The sequence below is a fragment of the Cucumis melo genome, chromosome 8 (assembly GCF_025177605.1).
Source record: "Cucumis melo cultivar AY chromosome 8, USDA_Cmelo_AY_1.0, whole genome shotgun sequence".
Lineage (NCBI taxonomy): Eukaryota > Viridiplantae > Streptophyta > Magnoliopsida > Cucurbitales > Cucurbitaceae > Cucumis > Cucumis melo.
Window position 1 is genome coordinate 4,801,049 of NC_066864.1, and position 19,397 is coordinate 4,820,445.

Consider the following 19,397-nt stretch of genomic DNA (forward strand, 5'->3'; position numbering starts at 1 on the left):
TTATCATTATTATTTTATCAATTAAGAAAAAATAACTTTAAATCAACTAAAGTGAATTTGGCTAAAACTAGGTTAAGTACGTGTCACTCTATTATACTAAAAAAATAAAAAGAAGGAAAAAGAATCTCTTTTGAAAGTAGAGTGTCATGATATTATATTTTAAAAAATGAGGTTCTCGTTGTGCATGCAAAAAATTTAAAAGAACTAGGCCACTATGAAGTATGCGTCCTTTAATTTTATTTCATACGAAAATTATTGCCAAACTTTATCGTTTAAAAGTAAATTATAATAAGACTCGAGTTCTTTTTTTTTTTTTATATATTTTTTTAACATCGGTATAGAGGATCGAATTTTTGACCTCGCGAAGAATATCATGTTGAGTTTATTTTAAACTCAAACAATTATTTCTAACATCTTGATGAGTTTATGTTATATTGCTTCATAACATTTTCTATTTACATAAAGAAAAAAATTTATTCTGCTCACCCTTTAGCAATTCACAATAGGAAAAATCAAAATTTGCAGCGTTGATTATCACCGTGTTAACGAATGGTGCATCTTTTATTGTTGTATCAAACTTTAAACAAGTTTAAATGAAAGAGCAATGATCAAGAACCCAGTTACCTAGATGCACCTTAACATTGTTCATGAACCCGACCAGTGGAAGAATCAAGAAGACTGATTGTCTTACACAGTTTAACGTTCAGAATATCATAATTAATGATCCTCATCATCAACATTTCTATGCTTTTTTAGATAGCTCAAAAACCCATCCATTAACTTCTCATCTCTTTCTTTGTTCACAAACAAATCCTTCATCTCTCTTATTCTCTCCCTATAAATCTTACCTTCTTCCTCCACCATTACCAACTTCAATGATTCGGCCACTGAGTCCCTTGTAAACGAACCATCCAATTGGCTCCTTGGAACGCAGTAACCCATCTTCTTCTCTTCCAACACTCTCGCAATGATTCCTTGGTCCGCCAAGAAAGATAGTAACACCAAAGCTCTTTCACTCTGAATCGCTTCCACAACAGAGCTCCAACCAGAGTGTGTCAAAAACCCACCAACTGACTCATGCCCCAATATTTTCAATTGCGGCGCCCAAGTGGTGCACACAACACCCTGCCCTTTAGTTCGTTCCTCAAATCCTTCGGGTAACTCATTCGGGTCCGGATCAGATAGTCCGAGCCGTGTCCTTAGAACCCAAAAAAACGGAAACCTCGATTTTTCCAAACCTAAAGCAATCTCTGTTAGTTCGTGTTGACTAGGCTTGGCCTCACTCCCGAATGCCACGTAGACCACAGAACCTTTAGCTTGTTTGTCCAGCCATTCTTTAATGGACTGCCACGATCGATTGTCTTCCTTCGAATCGTGCTCCGACGTGGGTAGTTGACCAACTGGGATAACGGTTTTATCGTGTATATCTTCAAGCAGTTGAATCCACTCCGGTTCGTATTCAGGGAAGGCTCTCACAACCACTAAATCGCTGTAGTGAGCACTCATTTTAAAGCGATCTATATCGGAAACTCCGGTGGTATTACCAGCTACAAAGTCGAAAAGCTTCTTAATTTCGAAGTGACGAAATGCTACGGTAGTGGGGAAAGGGATCCAGTCGGGAGGAACCGTAAAATCCTCCAGTTTCATGCGACGGTCCCCTAACATAGGACCGACGAATGCGAGAGATTGGAGAATGAAGATACTGAAAAAAGCGGTCTTAATCCGGAGATTGGGTCCGACCTCTTGACCAATCCAATAGGGAACAAAGTCGTACACGATCCAATCTGCATCGGAAGTTCGAAGAAAGTCAGAGAGGGGTTGTTTGAGGGCGTCGAAGGCTTCTTTGAGAAACTGAACTTTGTCGTAAGGGAGATCGGATGTGGCCTCTGCGTCGGGAGGCAGATTATGGAGTTGAGGCAGAGGAATTTTGACGAAGCTGAGAAAAGGAGATAAATGAGGAGGGAGTTGTGTGGGGAGACGGTCGATGTTTTTGGGAGTGGAAACGAAGGAGACTCGGTGACCCTTTTGAGCAATAAGTTTGGAAAGTTCAAGATAAGGAATCATATGGCCGAAAGCTAGCCATGGGAACATTACTATATGGAGATTCTTGTCACCGGCCATGGTAGCCTGTGAGGACTGAGGAGGCGGGAGGTGCTTGGCTTTGATGGTGGTGCAAAATACAAGTAAAATAATAATGGAGGTGTTGTTGGGTTTGGATGTACGAGGTATATATATATATATATATATATATAAATCTTATGTGCATGTGTTGATATCAATTATATTTGACGACAGGTTAAATGTATTGATAATTAATATTCACATGATCAACACAACTCTATAGAATATTAAGATCCTGCTTCCATTAGTTTCATCTTATAAAGTATTATTTGTTCCTTCAACACAATGAGATTTTGAAACCATCTTCAAACTTAACAGTAAAATTGAAACTTTCTCAAAGTTTGGAGACAAAACATCGTGGTATATTTCCTCAAATTTAACCTTTTATTCATTAGTGCGGTTTGATAATATTTGGAATCATGTAAAAAAGAAAAAAAAAACTATTAAATATTTTTAATATTATTTTCATCAATAATACATAACAATAATTGTATATGCAATCCACTTAAAATATATTCCATAAAGATTTCATTAAGGGATTAAAAAATAACTATGTAATCTCACCTACTTTGATTTAAATTAAAAAATATAGTAGGTTGTCAACCATTTTGTCTTACACGTGGGAAATGAATGGAGTTTGTACTTTATTATTATTTATTTTTTGAGATATTCTAATTATCTCCTAATTTAAAGATTTGTTAAATTTTAAAACGTTTTGCTGTGTCAGTGTATGAAGATCTGTTGCTTGTTCAGGATATATAATTAACTCACATTTATTATAGAATTGAAAAGATTATAGATTGAATCAGATTCCATATTTTTATAGTATGTAAATAAAATGGTTAGTAACGTTAATTTAGTTGAATTAAATAATAAAGTAACAAGAAATTATTTTGTGTGCTTCTTTATTTTGTTTTTACATTTATATGTAGATATTTTGTAGCTAAATATTATTTAATCTAAAAGTGTTATATATCAATACATCTAATTTATATATGAAATTCAAATTACCAAATTGGTTCCTACCCTTCCAAATTTTAAACAGATTCTTAAGTTTTGATATTTCTTTCATTTTGTATGCATTACTAAAATCTTAAAAAAATTAGCTGACTCTATTAAGCATAAATTGTTTTAAAATGTACCATATATATACTTGCAATTTTGTATATAACACATGTGCTTTCTTTTAGTTCGAAAAAAAAAAAAAGAGAGGAGAGAATAGATTATAAAAATGAATTAGACTCAAAATTAAATTTTAGAGACATATTAAGCTCAATTAAAAATATTAAGAATCAAAGATGAATTTTCTTGTTTTTTTAAAAATATATTGATATATTTTTATTCTAAAGACTTGTAGACACGAGTTTTTAAAATTTGAGAACTAAACATGTAATTTAATCTTATATATAATTTGTGTCATTTTCTAGTATGATATAGAAAACGTGGCCCCTAGTAAAGAACTAATAGACTAAGAGATCAAAACAACCAAATACGCTTAAAAGAAAAATATATACAATACAAGAAAAAAAATCAAGGAAGGCTTGATAACTACCACGAATTCTTTAAAAAACAAATCTCAACTCCGATTCAAATTATAAAAGAAAACACCAAGCTGTACAACTTAGCTAAGGTACCAAGTAGAGACGCAAAAAGTATGCTATCGAAATAAAAATTACACTCATTCAAATACGATGAATGGAATCCTAATACAATATGTAAAGATGTCGTAACTCTCCAACCTTAAGGTTACAAATCCAACGAAACTTAGTAACTTGATGAGATACCTTATGTAGACGTTCTCTCAAAAACAGTTCCCTAAATAATTGGTTGGTGTAGTATCTTGTGTTTGAACATATTTTCAAACGCGAGAGGGTGGATTGCAGCCTACCCCTAAACTCAAAGTATTTTATATTATTTACGAGGAAAAATAATAAGATGCACGTGTGCCTACCAACATATATATTCAATGCAGATCAGAATATGAAACCAAAGAATCAAGATCCACCATTTTTAAAGTGCCTCATCAACGTTTCTATGAGTCTTCAAGTAGCTTAGAAACTGATCTATTAACCTCTCGTCCCTTTCTTTGTTCACAAATAAACCCTTCAACTCTTTTATTTTCTCTCTATAAATCTTGCCTTCATCCTCCACCATTACCAGTTTTAATGATTCCTCCACTGAGTCTCTTGTAAACGAACCATCTAATAGATTCCTTGGAATACAGTAACCCACCTTCTTTTCTTCCAAAATTCTTGCGATGATTCCTTGATCCACCAGAAAGGGCAAAAATATCATAGCTTTCTCACTCTGAATCGCTTCCACAGCAGAGCTCCAACCAGAGTGTGACAAAAACCCACCCACAGACTCATGACCCAATATTTTCAATTGTGGCGCCCATGTATTCCACACGATGCCCCGTCCTTTGGTTCGTTCCTCGAACCCCTCAGGTAACTCAGTTACATTTGGGTCGGACAATCCTGACCGTGTCCTCAAAACCCAAAAGAATGGCAACTCCGATTTTTCCAACCCAAAAGCGATCTCTGTTATAGTTCGTCCTGACTAGGTTTGGCCTCGCTCCCGAATGCCACGTAGACCACAGAACCTATAGGTTGTTTGTCGAGCCATTCTTTAATCGACTGCCACTCTTGATTGTCGTCCCCAGAATCGTACTCCGATGTCGGAAGTTGACCAGTTGGAAATACATTCTTACCGTGTATATCTCCAACAAGTTGAATCCACTCTTGTCCGAACTCAGGGCAAGCTTTCAAAACAATAAAATCGCTGTTGTGAGCACTCAACTTCAGGCGGTCTAAATCAGAAACCCCAGTGGATTCACCTGTTACAGCCTCGTCAAAAATCTTCTTCATTTCGTAGTGACGTAAGGCTACAGTGGTGGGGAAGGGGATCCAGTCGGGAGGAACAGTAAAATCCTCGACTTTCTTACGATGATCTCTTGACGACATAGGACCGGCGAATGCCAGAGTTTCGGGAATAAAGATACTGAAAAAAGCCGTTTTAATCCCAAGGTTTGGTCCGATCTCTTGACCAATCCAATAGGGAAAGAAATCGTATAAAACACAATCTGCATCTGAAGTTCGAAGAAAGTCAGAGAGGGGTTGTTTGAGGGCGTCGTATGCCTCTTTAAGAAATCGAATTTTGTCATAAGGGAGATCAATGGTGGCCTCTGCATCTGGGGGCAAATTGTCGAGTTGAGGCATAGGAATTTTGACGAAGCTTAGAAAAGGAGATAAATGGGGAGGGAGTTGTGTGGGGAGACGGTCGATGTTTTTGGGAGTGGAAACGAAGGAGACACGGTGACCCTTTTGAGCAATGAGTTTGGAGAGCTCAAGAAAAGGGATCATATGCCCAAAAGCGAACCATGGGAGCATTACAATGTGGAGCTTCTTGTCTTCGGCCATGGAGGAAACGTTAAGAATGTTGGGTGTTAGCGGAAGTTAACGCTAAAGAAGGTCTGAAAAGGATGGCTCCGGTTCGGGTGTGGTGTGTGATCGGGATTCAGTATAGGGTCGTTGTCCAAATTTGGATGAAACAGTAGCAATAATGCCAGACTCGTGTTGTCCATAGTCAAATGTGTAGTATATTTGCAAAAATGGTTAAAAAAAAAAAGTGCTCTTTTTCCATTCGTAAAATAGCAAATTTAAAAGTTCATAACCAACTTTCTGGTAGCGGTCAACTTTGTAGACTTTAAATACCTCTAAATTTGTAGAAGTTAAAAAAAATGACACTTTGAAAATCAGTATAAAAATATTTTATCACCTATTTTTTATGAAAATCATAAATTTTTGTTTAAAAAATATCAATTGAAAAGTTTCATTAATATACTTAAAACTAAAAAAATACTCTCATTCTTTAAAATTTTACGCTAAAATTTCTTAGCTCAAAATAAAAACCAAAATTTAATATTGAAACCGTACTTTAATTTTAGATCGATATCTATTTTCGAATTTAATGTTAAATATCGGATGAATTAATATTTCCATTACATAGTAGGAAAATGTTTATTTAATAACTTAATAAAATTTACCCATACCTAACATCCAACTTTTTTCCCAATTCAACCTTAAAAAAATTTCATCAATTAACTGTTTCAATGACCTTCAAGGAAAATAATCTAACTTTAATAAAATAATACAACTTAATCTAAAATTAATCTATTTGAAATCAATAATTAACTCATAATAAGTATACCTAAACTCAAATCAAGAACTAACTAAAATTCATACAAAAGACGACATAAAAGCAAATGGTTCAGAAAAAAAGATTATAACGATATATTTAGAAGTGCGAGATTCTTTTTAGTACAACGCGATGTTTTGATATATCTAGATATACTTATTAAAAGGATGTGGCAATCGATCACAATCTCAATAGTTATAATTATTCTGCTTCGTGGTGTTAGAATGACAAATACATATATTTATTTGATAACTAATTATGTGCTAATTACAATAAAAATTATTAGATGGTGTTTGCGACATGATTAGTCATAAGAATTAGAACACTATTGTCGTCTGACCATGGGCTGCCAAATGCAATTATGATAGATGAATTTTGCTTTTTTTGTGGTAATTTTGTGGAATCTTTTTCTTAATGTTTTAATGCAAACTTTATTCTTTACTTTGAATAAATAAATGTATAGTTTTATAGTTTTGCTTTTCCCCAATGAAGGTTATGGCCAAACGTAAAATAAAGAAATAAAGACAATTATTAGTTGTTTGGTCGTTTTGTATCTGTGTCTTTCCATATCTCTCCAGCCCCACGCAAGTACAATTATTACTTATTAATGTCCTTCAATTTTACTTTTGGACTGACATTTAGATGTTACATTGTGGATCAAAATATTATTGTAACACCCACCACGTTTAAATTCCACACAATAAAAGCCATAAACTTGGACACACAGACTAATCAAGTAAATAAAAGAAGCCCCATATCAAGATTTGTTACACGTAAAAATTCCGTACGTGCATACTAACCTCAAAGTTATTCGTTCTTGTTCGTTTTTTTCTTTCCATATGGTCTAATAGCCGATCAATTAGTTTGTCATCTTTCTCTTTATTCACAAACAAATCTTTTGCCTTTCTTATTGTTTCTCGGTAGATCTTACCTTCTTTCTCTACTACTACTAGCTTCAATGATTATGCGATCAATAATGAATAAAAGAAATCAGATTTGGGTAAGAAAGAAATGACAGCTAAAAGAAAGAGCAAAAAAGAGAAGGAAAATAGATAAAAAAAATCTGAGATATTAAAAAAAAAAGGCTAATATGAAAATTGTTAACTAATTTAGTAATTTGTTATATTTACGAAAGTTTTTCTAGTTTTATCTATTTTATTATATATGAAAATAACTCTTGATTCAATTGTAATAGATTAAGTGATTCATCTAAATTTTTTATTATAAAATGACTTTGTATTCTTCTCCTCCAACTGAATCAATGAGGTCCAAAAAGAAACCATACATATGCTTATATTGTGGTAAGCTACAAAACAGAGAAAATGAAGTGTTACTCGTAGCAGTTATAATAAATACATTATTGATAATGGCCGCAGGCCTATTGAATGTATTTAAAACAGCTGCACATCAATATTAATTTTAGATAATATGAATATATATTTTTTCGACTGTCAATTTCTAGTCTAAATATATAGAGTATAGTTTTATAGGAGTATAAATTTTTTGGGCAGCTTTTACTTTATAAAGAAGAATAGAAAAAGGAAAATTTTAGTAGAGGAAAAATAGTTGAGTGGACTTTGGACAACACACATTGGGAATATATAGAATTTATTGATTTCTAAATTTTAAAAAAAAAATCCCAATTTAAAATATAGATTAGGAATAATTTTAGAAAAATATATTTTTATTTTAAAAAGTTGAAATATTTGTCGACCACTCATTTTTATGCATTTTTACAAACTTTATAAAAAAAAAATTAAATAAAAATAAGTTTATAAATTTTTTTTTTTTTAAGTTAATTCAAAACCAGAGGAAATGTTTTAAAATTTAAGGTGTAAGTTACAAGTTGCTAGTTTACTGTTGTGGGAAGGTTATGGCTAGAGTGGTAAGAATTAAAAAATATAGAGTGTAAGCTCGTTCTATTTTATTTTATTTTTCTCTTTTTTTTTTTTTATTGATCCACCCACAAAAAGAAAACAATTAATTCGAAGAATTGTGAGAATTTTAGACAAAATATTTGTACTTTTTAAAATTGTCTAATTAATTTTGTCCAAATATAAAAATGAAAAAAGGCAGCAATTATTTGTTTGGGGCATCTTATCCTATCCCTGTCTTTCCATCCCTCTGGCCCTCAGAAGTAAAATTAAGAGTCGTTTCCTTTCAAAAACAACCAACTTTTAATTTTCACCGCACAAAGGTGATTTTAATTCCACGAAAATGTGAAAAAGCATTCACATCAGCAAATGATACAAAGCTGGATTTGACCTAATAAGCTCAAAGAATATTTTATTACTATTTTGAATTATCCCTCACCATTAAAATATTGTTATTTGGAATTTCGGTTGAACCAATTAATCTAAGCTACCTGTCTCATCATTTTGCCTAATTGTATGGGTAAAATTTGACGAATGGATCTTCATCAATATCAAGAGAAAATCAAGGGGCAAATTCACCAAAAATCTGAAAAGTCTCTGACCTCAATTGGATGATATTTATTATTTATGCGGTTTATATTGTATTAAGTTTCTTTTCAACAAAAGTACAAAAAGGTTTTGTTCTTGATAAAATAAATACTTTTACCTCTTTAGTCTGTAGGTATGATTGGGGATGAGGAGAAAAAGAACATCTGATCATTAGATTTTGATGTGATACGAGTCTTATAACTGTGGGATTGAGTAACAAATAGAAACCAACACAAAATACACATGCAAGAAAATTGAAGTCTCGTTCTAGTAAACATGTATTTCCAAAAAAAGAAGGAAAAACTATGATTTTACCTTATTAAAATTAAAATGAAACAATAATATTCAATTATTAAGATCAAAATATTATTGAAACACCAAGTTTTAATTTAAAACAATAAAGCCATATACTTGGAGAGAGGGACTAATTAAGCAAATAAAAGAAGCCCCATATCAAGATTGGTTACACGTAAAAATTCGGAGCATACTCACCTCAAAGTGGTTCATTTTTGGTCATTTTTTCTTTCATATGGTCCAATAGCCGATCAATTAGTTTGTCGTCTTTCTCTTTATTCACAAACAAAGATTTCGCCTTTCTTATTGTTTCTCGGTAAATCTTACCTTCTTCCTCTGCTACTACTAGCTTCAATGATTCTGCCACCGCATCCCTTGTAAACGAACCATCTAATTCGTTCCTCGGAACTGAGTAACCCATCTTCTTCTCTTCCAACACCCTCGCATTGATTCCTTGATCTGCAAGAAATGTCAGTAACACCAAAGCCTTTTCACTCTGAATCGCTTCCACGACAGAGCTCCAACCGGAGTGTGTCAAGAACCCACCCACCGACTCATGCCCCAATATTTTCAACTGTGGCGCCCAGGTAGTCCACACAACACCCCGTTCTTTGGTTCGTTCCTCAAAACCCTCGGGTAATTCAATTGGATCTGGGTCGCTTGGTCCTCGTCGTGTTCTAAACACCCAAAAGAATCGCAGATCTGATTTTTCCAATCCTAAAGCGATTTCTGTCAGTTCATTCTGACTGGGCTTAGCCTCACTTCCAAATGCCACGTAAACAACCGAAGCTTTGGGTTGTTTGTCCAGCCACTCTTTAATCGTCCCCCACGCTGGATTTTCATCCCCTGTTTCGTACTCCGTCGTTGGAAGTTGACCTACTGGGAAAACAGGTTTACAGTATATATCACCAAGTAATTGAATCCACTCCTGTCCAAATTCAGGGCAGCCTCTCACAACCACTAAATCGCTGTAATGGGCACCCCTTTTCATGCGATCTAAATCAGAAACTCCGGTGATGTTACCGGATACACTATCGAAGATCCTCATGATTTCGAAGTGGCGAAACACCACGTTAGTTGGGAAGGGAACCCAATCAGGGGAAACAGTAAAATCCTCTGGTTTAATTCGATTATCGCCGAACATGGGTCCGAGAAATACAAGACATTCAGGAGTGTAAATACTAAAGAAAGCAGTTTTGATTCCAAGTGTTGGTCCAACGTCTTGACTCAACCAATAGGGAGCGAAGTCGAACAAGATCCAATCAACATCGGAAGATTGAAGAAAGTCAACGAGGGGTTGTTTGAGGTCGTCGAGGGCCTTTTTGAGAAACTGAACTTTGTCGTAAGGGACATCGGATGTGGCCTCTGCGTCGGGGGGCAGATCATGGATTTGAGGGAAAGGAAGTTTGACGAAGCGGAGAAAAGAAGATAGATGGGGAGGGAGTTTGGTGGGGAGTCGATCGATGTTTCTGGGAGTGGAAACGAAAGAGACTCGGTGACCTTTTTGAGCAATAAGTTTGGAGAGCTCAAGGAAAGGTATCATATGGCCGAAAGCTAGCCATGGAAAGATGGCTATATGAAGCTTGTTGTCGACGGCCATGGTAGTGTGGGGGTAGTTGGATTGCTATGGTAGTGCGAAATGTGAATTTAAATAATGGAGGTGTTGGAAGTGGAAGTATGAAAGGACGAACGTATATAATATAATATACTATAACGTTGGCAGACAGCGAGTTTGTTTATTCATTAATATTAAATTGGAGCTGCCTGCACGTGCTTCAAGACCAATACCCGTGTTCATTTCTTTTCCTTCCGTTAACCGTATCCATCGGAAATTAGAAAGGTATAAGGAATAAGATAAAGAAACGGAAAAAAAAAAAAAGATAAAAGAGAGAAGATAGATAATAAGAAACCCAAGAAAAAGGAGAAGTTAGAAAGGTAAGGAATAAGATAAAGAAACGGAAAAGAAAAAAGAGAAAAAAAAAAAAAAAAGATGAAGAGAGAAGATTGATAATAAGAAAGCCAAGAAAAGGAGAAGTTAGAAAGGTATAAGGATGAAAGAAGAGTAAGGAAATTAGGAGACTGTCTTTGTTGGATGGGAAGGAGGAAGGAGGAAGGAGGAAGGAGAGTTTAGAAAAGTGGGAAGAGACAACGGAAATATTATATTATTTTATAGTTTAAAAAATCAAGTTGGATTTTTTTTTTATATATATTTTTAAATGATGTGACCTTACACATTTACCATTCTTATTTTTCTAAAAAATGCTTCCATTCCATTAGATCTAAATATTAAAATATTGTCGTCCCAAACAAAATCAAAATACGGCCAAATAAAAGAAAGATTAGAGAAAACAAATATGAAAAAATAATTAGAGGAAGAGTAGTTCTTGTTCTTTGTTCTTTTTTTTCTTTTTCTTTTTTTAATGCATCATCAATACTTTTTAGTTTTTTTTTTATTTGCGCCCAAGTTTTGATATTTTATTATGGTTTAAAATAATATATGATTCATGTCAACATCATTGCTAGTTTTTTACTTTACAATAGAGATTATAATTTTACATTATCATATTTAGCAATTTTTGTTTGAGTGATAAATTATTTTAGATGAATTACGATAATATATTTTTTGAGAAATAAACAATTTTAGTTCAAAAAATAAATAAACATTATAAAAAAATAAAAACTATTTGTATGTTAGAGAGAGGGATTACAACATTATTTCCACATAAATGGTCAAACTTAGTTAAAAATAAGTATGAAAGGACAACAACAAAAAGAAAAGTATGTTTCTTCTATTTTTTCTAAGACATTTTCTTTAATATACATTTTTTAAAATCTATCGAATTAATTCAAGAAAAGTTATTTTAAATTATAAAATTTTAAAAAATACTTACGTATATAACAAAATATCGCAATCAATACTAGCTACACTAGTCTACTTAGATATCATATATAATTCAAGAAAAGAAATCATACGTGGGAGCATGAAAATGAAGAAGACTCGGTGACCCATCTGAGCAATGAGTTTGGAGAGTTCAAGAAAAGGAATCATATGCGCCGAAAGCTAGCCATTGGAGCATAACTATGTGGAAAGCTTCTTGGTTGACGTCCATTGAGGTTTTTGTGAGGTCTTTCCTTTGTTGAGGGTCCGGAATTGAAGTACAAGAGCGTAAATATATATAACATAGCATTGAAGTAAACTTTGACTGAGTTATTTATTGGAGAAATGTGGTTATCAAATTCTATGCTTTTATTATTACTTTTATTTACTTTTCTTTAATATATCTTTTTATTATCTATTGTAACCTTTGATTGTAGCGAGATTTTAAAATGAATTGATATGTTGTCAACAAGAGCTTAAGATTAAGCATCTATATATGTGTGATTCAAATTTTTTTGCACTTGAACAAATGTATTCAAGTATTTGCCTAACAGTTAGTACGAAGAAATTTTATTTTCACTATACATGTTTCATGCAACTAGACAAAAAAAAAAAGACTTCGAAAATAAAATTGTCCTATTGTTAGGATAAAATTGGATACATTTAACAATTTCTCAGTGCTCGCAATCTTCAGAAAAAATCTTGGTAAAAAAGATCTATTTTAATATATTCACCAAATAAACAAGTTGGAATAATATGATCTACTTTTGGGCTAGATTTTATTTTAGTAAAAGGATCAAATCTCCACATTTTAATTGCAAAAATTGAATGTATCAAAATTCTTTTGTTCTATATGGCATGTCTATTTGCATGAACACATTTAGAATGATGTTGGAATAAAAATTAACCATACTTCATTTATTACCTAAAGTGAGGTCTAAGAATTACAGACAACCCAAGCACAAGGACCCCAAGAGTAGTCCAAGCCCTTGATGTTTGCATGTCCTTTTCTTTAATGAAAATTCGAAACATATTCGAGTAGTGGATATAACCATATCGAGCTCAACTCTATCATTCGAGAGTAATATATTTAGGCCTTTAACTTCGAGAATAAACCTATCTTACTTCCCACTCAATATTACATATATCTCAGAGTCAATCAATGTTTAATGATGGACTTTATGAATAGTCTCACTCTATTTTAAACAAGTACTTTGACTATTTAACTAAACTAAACACCGTTTGGTAGTCTACCTCAGCTCATCAGTTCGACGTCAACAAACTAAAAGGAGTTTGTCAACGACCCAAGACCAATATGATATTTGCATCCTAACGTATAAAAACAAAATTTAATAAAATTTTTGTATTAAAGATTTAATAGATTAGACGTAAAGGTTAAAGAATTTTGGAATATTAGTAACAAGTGCATGATTCGATGATCATTTAATTTTTTATTTTTTAAAAATTAAGTTTATAACACTCTTTTTGGATGATATCTTATTAGAATTGTTTTTATAAACTTGACTTTGTGTTTTAAAGTTGGACTAAAAATTTAGATATTTAAATATAAAGACCATGAAAAGATATACTAAGAAAATAATTTTTCAACCATTAAACAGGGAAAAACAAATGGTCATTGTATGAATCAGGATAAGTGTGAATCATTTTAACTCATATCAAAATATGAGTAGTACAAATATCCTAATGAATTAGATAATTCATATCAATATCAATAGGGATCGTTTGGATTGAGAAAATTGAGATGAGAATAAAATGATTAGAAATTAAAGATGCATATATGAATAGTTGTGTATGAGAATATCATATTAAGAATGTATGACAATAATTTGTTTTTATATTTTATTTATAAAATTCATTGTCAAAACTCTATAAAATTTTAATAGATGAATAGAAAGAAAAACACTCTTTTAACATATTTATAACCGCCTCCTGATAATAAAAAACTCTCCCTACCAATGACCCATTTTTCATACTTCAAGTATAGGGGATTTTTTAAAGCCCAAATTAATTTTGCATATTTTTGTACATGACATATATTTTTTGTTTAATGATAATAATAATAATGAGTATGTAATAACATTATTTGATTAAATAGATTTATGATTTAAGAGGAAGGGACTTACAGTATGAAAAACTCAAATTTGTTGCCAAATTGAACTTGGTTTTGGCATGAATAGCGTATCCATTTTTTTTTAGAAAAGAAAGAAAAGAGGAGAAAGGGTTTATGAAGAAGTTTCCGAAGTTTCTTCTGGAAAGTTGGAAATTTCCCAATACCCCACAAAGGTTTCCCTAATGAAAAATTAGGAAAGTTTCTCTTTCGCATATATAAAATTCATTGCAAAAGATTTCGATTAATTCTTTGCAAAAATTGCCCTAAAATGGCATTAAAGAAGTGAGGTATTTTTTCGTTTGGTTAAAAACAAATTAATCGATTAACTGAAACTGAACTTCCAGCCTTCCACAAAAAATTAAATAAATAGTTAAATTTGTCATTAGGAGTTAAATTTAAATTGAAAAAAACCCAAGAATTTAATTCCAAACATACAGTTTGAATTTATGGATAAACCGCTCTTTCTTTCTAGTAGGAAAAAATAACTCCGCATTTACACAATCTAAAGAACAATGTAAATGTTCTCGACCATCAAACAAAAACGAATTTCAAATTTTAATATAATATTTATATAATAGCAATTAACATAATATCAAATTATTTTAATAAAATATAACAATTTATCTAGGACCACACCAAAATAAAATACTATATGTGTCTATAAGATATCTTATCTAGATCGTGAAATTTTAAATTTTTAGTAGTTTTATCGTTTAAAATAATTTTTCTAAATAAACCCTATTGACAGTTAATAGAAGGAAAGTATGTTGAACCAGCAGAGCAAGGGTCCGAGACTGCTGTGATTGGTGAAACAATTATCCTGGACGACGTAAGAAGTTACCAACCCCATCACAACTTGGGTGGCTCAAGCCTTCTCGGATATATAATGGGATTGGGTGTGCACAAGTTTTTTGAACCTTGTAAAATTTGTGGTTCGCAGAGAGAGAGAGAGAGAGAGACACATGTACATGGATCAGATTTAACAATAAATTGCAACTTCCTAAACTATTTACTTGAAGGGGAAGTCAATCTAGCTTCCTCCGAGTCATGTTTAGATGAAGAATCCCCACCCATCAGTTCTTGGAAGCCTTCAACCTTCACCGGTGGAGCCCTAACGACATTAGTATTCCTGCATATCAATAAGAACGCTACAACAGCTCAGGAAATAACTCATTTAAGAAGAAACTTATAATTTTCATATTTTAAGATTCTCTTACGGTGTCTGGATTTGGGGCATTTGCATAGAAGGCATTTGCCTGAACTGATTTCCCGGTGAAGCATGAATATTAGACATAGCTGCAATTTGCTGTTGGCGGAACTGCAACTGTGGATGTCTGATGTTAAGAGCATTTAAGGCATTACCATCCATTGGCAATTCTGTGTTTTCAACCTTGACTTGAAGTAGTGGTCTGTCTTTGTTTGCTTCCATAACAGCACGTGGGGTTGCAGCTTGCCGTCTTCGCATCTTTTCAAGCACAAATTGCTGCTGCTGCTGTTGCTGAAATGCTTGTGTATGAACCATCTGCTGCATCTGGGGATGCATTTGTCTGGGTACCTACAGATCCAACAAATTTGTTTTATGATTTCAATATGCAGTATCGAGTTTTTAACTTCTAATAAGTATCAGAGAGTTGGACAAACAAAATACAGCAATGAGGTCTTAACAAATGGTTTGAGGAAATCCAGCTACCCTATGGATAATAAATATCATCAATTTCTTTTCAGCAACATCAAGGGCATGTGAAACAATGAATATTCAAGAGATGAATGGCACGTTAAAGTTAAACGGGAAAACAATGTGGGACAGAAATCTGTTTGTGTCTCGAAGCAGGGAGAGAGTTATGCCAGCAAAGGATATCTACCCAGAACTTGATATTCAATGTCTAGCGTCTGCAACATGAGAACATCATGCAATAGGGACCTCATACTACAAGGGCAAGTAGCATAAAACAAAAATTAACATGCAGGAGAAAATATAGAGATACATACTTGCTGAGGCACTTGAAGAAGGGTCTGATGCTGCGCCTGCAACTGTGGCTGGACTCCATGGTGCGTGGATTGCCGTACATAATTCCTGGAACCATCCTTGACAATGTCCGCCAAGGGTCCAAAATTACTGCATGGGGTGAGGTAACCAAAGGAAATGTCATAAAGTAGCTTGAACTTAACTTGATCACAAATGCAGATGCTATCTAACAAATCTCTTTGAGATTATTGTATCCCCTACAAGTTTAGAGATCAGATTCAAGCTTAATATTTTTATAATTAAGAAAAGAAAAGCAAAAGCTTCTGCAATCATTTGTTCAAACAGATTAACAGCATTGACATAAATGACATAAATGACAAAATAACAAAACATTATGGAACTAGATATAGCCCTAGGAATGATGACATTGGAAACATGACCCGAAGAAATAGAGGAAACGAGATGGTGAGAATTATTAACATGAAAAAGTGTCCACGGTAGAACTGTTGGGCATTTAAACACTTCCAAGTCTTTATTTACATCATTTAATTTCATATCAATCTCATGAAAAATATAAGGAAAATAACTCAAGCTTACCTATATCCCATTGTTTTAAGGAACATCCTGAGTAAATCCACAGCCGAACACTGCTTTCTGTAACTATCAGCCAGTACTCTCAAAGTGCTACCAAGTTTACAGATATGACAGCTCAAAAACTGGGAGAAAACCTCCAATGGAACTTCTGTGGCACCCTCAAACCCTAAACTCATCAACATTCGAGCTACTACTTTCTGAGACATCTGAAAAGATTGCTCTTGACCAAGACTTTTCCTGTTCCCTCCTGATCCACTTTTTGCACGGTGTACATTAACACCCCGTTCTGTGCTAACATAATCAGGCTTCACACCAAGCCTCTCCATCATGGCCGAATTCCTAGTAATAGGTTGAGGCAAAGTGTCAATGACTCCAGAAATTTCCGGTTTCCTATTGTCTTTCATATCATCAGGCGGTGGAAGTGCACTCTCCGGCACACAGTTAAAAGTAAACATGATTTCTGGGAAAAAATTAGCATCATCTTCAACTGAATTACTGAAATCGAAAACAGAACTGGAGGCATTTGCTGAGACAGAATTTCCAAAATTTGTCAGTAGATCGTCTTTAAAGACCGTACGCCTTTTCTTATGTTTCTCAAGTAATCTAAGGTAAGAAGACATTTCCTCGGATGTTCTTTTGTCTGCAACATTGTTCCCATGTGACAAACGATATGGCTGTTTAACTCTATACTTCTCAATGAACTGACTGTACCATGCTTCAGGAAGTTCATTTTTCAATCTTTGGGATGAATCACCAATGTCAGATTCTCTAGATCTTGGCCCAGCACTTGAAGCTGCTTTTGGCTGAATCTGCAAATCCAGTCAACAAGTAAGGTATGCTGCATTTTGGGGATTGGACGCTACAAATTATAGGCTATAACCACTCGTAAGTATAAATAAGCATAAATATACCAAGATCATATTATTGACCTTAAAAACATTTTGCTCTTCAAATCTCCCATCCTATCTAGTAATCATCTGAAATGAACATTGAACAATTAAAGCCACACCAAAGGAGACTAAATCTAACAAGGAGGAAAGTAAACTTCTATCATATTTCTGAGCAAGAACCATAGCTACACAAGGTATCATGCGATACTAATATTTCTCTGTCATGACCGGCATCAGCTTATTGATGTTCTCTTTTTTCTTTCCTTCTTCTTTTGAGCAAGATAATATCACGTTCGAGAAGAAGGTTTAGTTTGTACATATATATATATATATAGAAGAGAATGAGAGGCCTAAACTATAGAACTACATAATTGTTGCAAATTCAGATTTCAAAGAAAACTGTAGAAGAAAGATAGATACAATTGATCAATTTAAGCCATAATCTGCCATTAAGTACTTTCCATAATGGAACACAAATTAGACCTGAACAGCTCCAGTAACTCTTTGGAATAAAATAAATTTTAAAAGGAAGCATTAAAATTTAGAGATGGCTAACAAGCAACATCAATGCAATTGATTTGAGATCACGCAACTTCATCTAATCAAATCCTTTCGTGATAAGTAGATTAAGGTTCCACCCCAAATCCAATCAGTTCCCGAAATCACAAAACGCCCAAATCAGGCAGACGATTGTAAGAAGCCGCTAAACACTAGATTCAATCCACAAATTGTAGTTCTCACAAGAACAATATTGGGGGGGGGGGGGGGGGGGGGGGGGGGGAAGAAATTGCAAATTGTGACGCATTCAAATTTCAAGCAAAATTAACCAATTAAAGCATGGGAAATAGTAAAATATCTAGAAACTACTTGAATAAGCATAACATAGAACCTTGCCGGAAGCCTTATTGGAGGAAACATGACCCTCCCGCTGTTGAACCCCATCTTTTGAAGAATTTTCTAGTGTAAAATATACATCATCACCGTGAAGCTGCAAGTCTGCAAAACATAACACCAAACTCGATGCTGAGGAAGTACAGTAACCATAAGAAAAACAATAATCGAAATCGAAATGAATCTCACAATTAGGATTGAGCTTCGAAATAGCCAGAGAAGAGGACGATAACGAATTTCCAGTAGAATAAGAAGGTGAAGAAGGCGAGGGAGTGGAACGGAGGAAGAGGGAGACGCTAGCTTTGTCGAAAAGAAGAGCCCGAGCCCTAAGTTGTAGCTGGATCTGAGCCCTAGATTTTGAATCGTCGGTTCGCATGAATGTATCCCATGTGGAAGTCGAAGAGAGAAAAGGCACAAAGATAGAGTAACTGAAATCTCCGAGCCAAGTCCGCCATACCCCAAGCGTTTCGAGCTTTCGAGCTAGCTCATAGCCCCGACCATCGTCGCCGAGGAGAGCCATACAGGAATAGAAGAAACAGACGTCCCGGTAAAATGAAAGCCGTCCGTTCCCGGCGTCGCCGCAGCACAGAGTCTAAAAATATGTGTAGAGTTAAATTTTTGTTAAATTAATAAAACTATAGAAAATACCGTAATTTGTTACGAAGAGTCCACAAAACGAGTTCAATTTTTCTTAAATTATTAAAACTATAGAAAATACAGCTACCAATGATTGTTATTAAGATATTTAGCAATTTAAATGTATAAATACATTTTTGGTCTGTGAAATTCAAAGTTAACATCTATTTAATTCATGAAGTTTTAATTTTAAAATAAGATGCTTTGGTTCCTACCTTTGTTAAATACCTTAGTTATATCTAATGATATGTAAATTATATTAAATTAATTATAAAATAAATTAAAATAAAAGCTCAAAATATACATATAATCTGCTACTGTGGCTATAGGTGGAAGT

General features: G+C 33.8%; 3 protein-coding genes and 1 pseudogene across 3 annotated transcripts; all 4 read right to left on the minus strand.

The window, feature by feature from the left end:
• Nucleotides 1-541: 541 nt before the first annotated feature.
• LOC103484922 (UDP-glycosyltransferase 91A1-like) lies at nucleotides 542-2,219 on the minus strand. Its single transcript, XM_008442303.3, has one exon. It carries the CDS (start codon nucleotides 2,119-2,121, stop codon nucleotides 718-720), a length of 1,404 nt encoding a protein of 467 aa, XP_008440525.2. The 5' UTR covers nucleotides 2,122-2,219; the 3' UTR covers nucleotides 542-717.
• A 1,558-nt stretch (nucleotides 2,220-3,777) lies between these two features.
• Nucleotides 3,778-5,602, minus strand: LOC103484923 (UDP-glycosyltransferase 91A1-like; annotated as a pseudogene).
• A 3,522-nt stretch (nucleotides 5,603-9,124) lies between these two features.
• On the minus strand, nucleotides 9,125-10,947 carry LOC103484924 (UDP-glycosyltransferase 91A1-like). Its single transcript, XM_008442305.3, has one exon. It carries the CDS (start codon nucleotides 10,672-10,674, stop codon nucleotides 9,274-9,276), a length of 1,401 nt encoding a protein of 466 aa, XP_008440527.2. The 5' UTR covers nucleotides 10,675-10,947; the 3' UTR covers nucleotides 9,125-9,273.
• A 3,973-nt stretch (nucleotides 10,948-14,920) lies between these two features.
• On the minus strand, nucleotides 14,921-19,049 carry LOC103484926 (uncharacterized). Its single transcript, XM_008442306.3, has 6 exons — nucleotides 18,614-19,049; nucleotides 18,423-18,529; nucleotides 16,647-17,452; nucleotides 16,073-16,199; nucleotides 15,301-15,638; nucleotides 14,921-15,212 (listed from the first exon to the last, which is right to left on the minus strand). Exons 1-6 carry the CDS (start codon nucleotides 18,942-18,944, stop codon nucleotides 15,089-15,091), a joined length of 1,833 nt encoding a protein of 610 aa, XP_008440528.1. The 5' UTR covers nucleotides 18,945-19,049; the 3' UTR covers nucleotides 14,921-15,088.
• Between the last annotated feature and the right edge of the window lie 348 nt (nucleotides 19,050-19,397).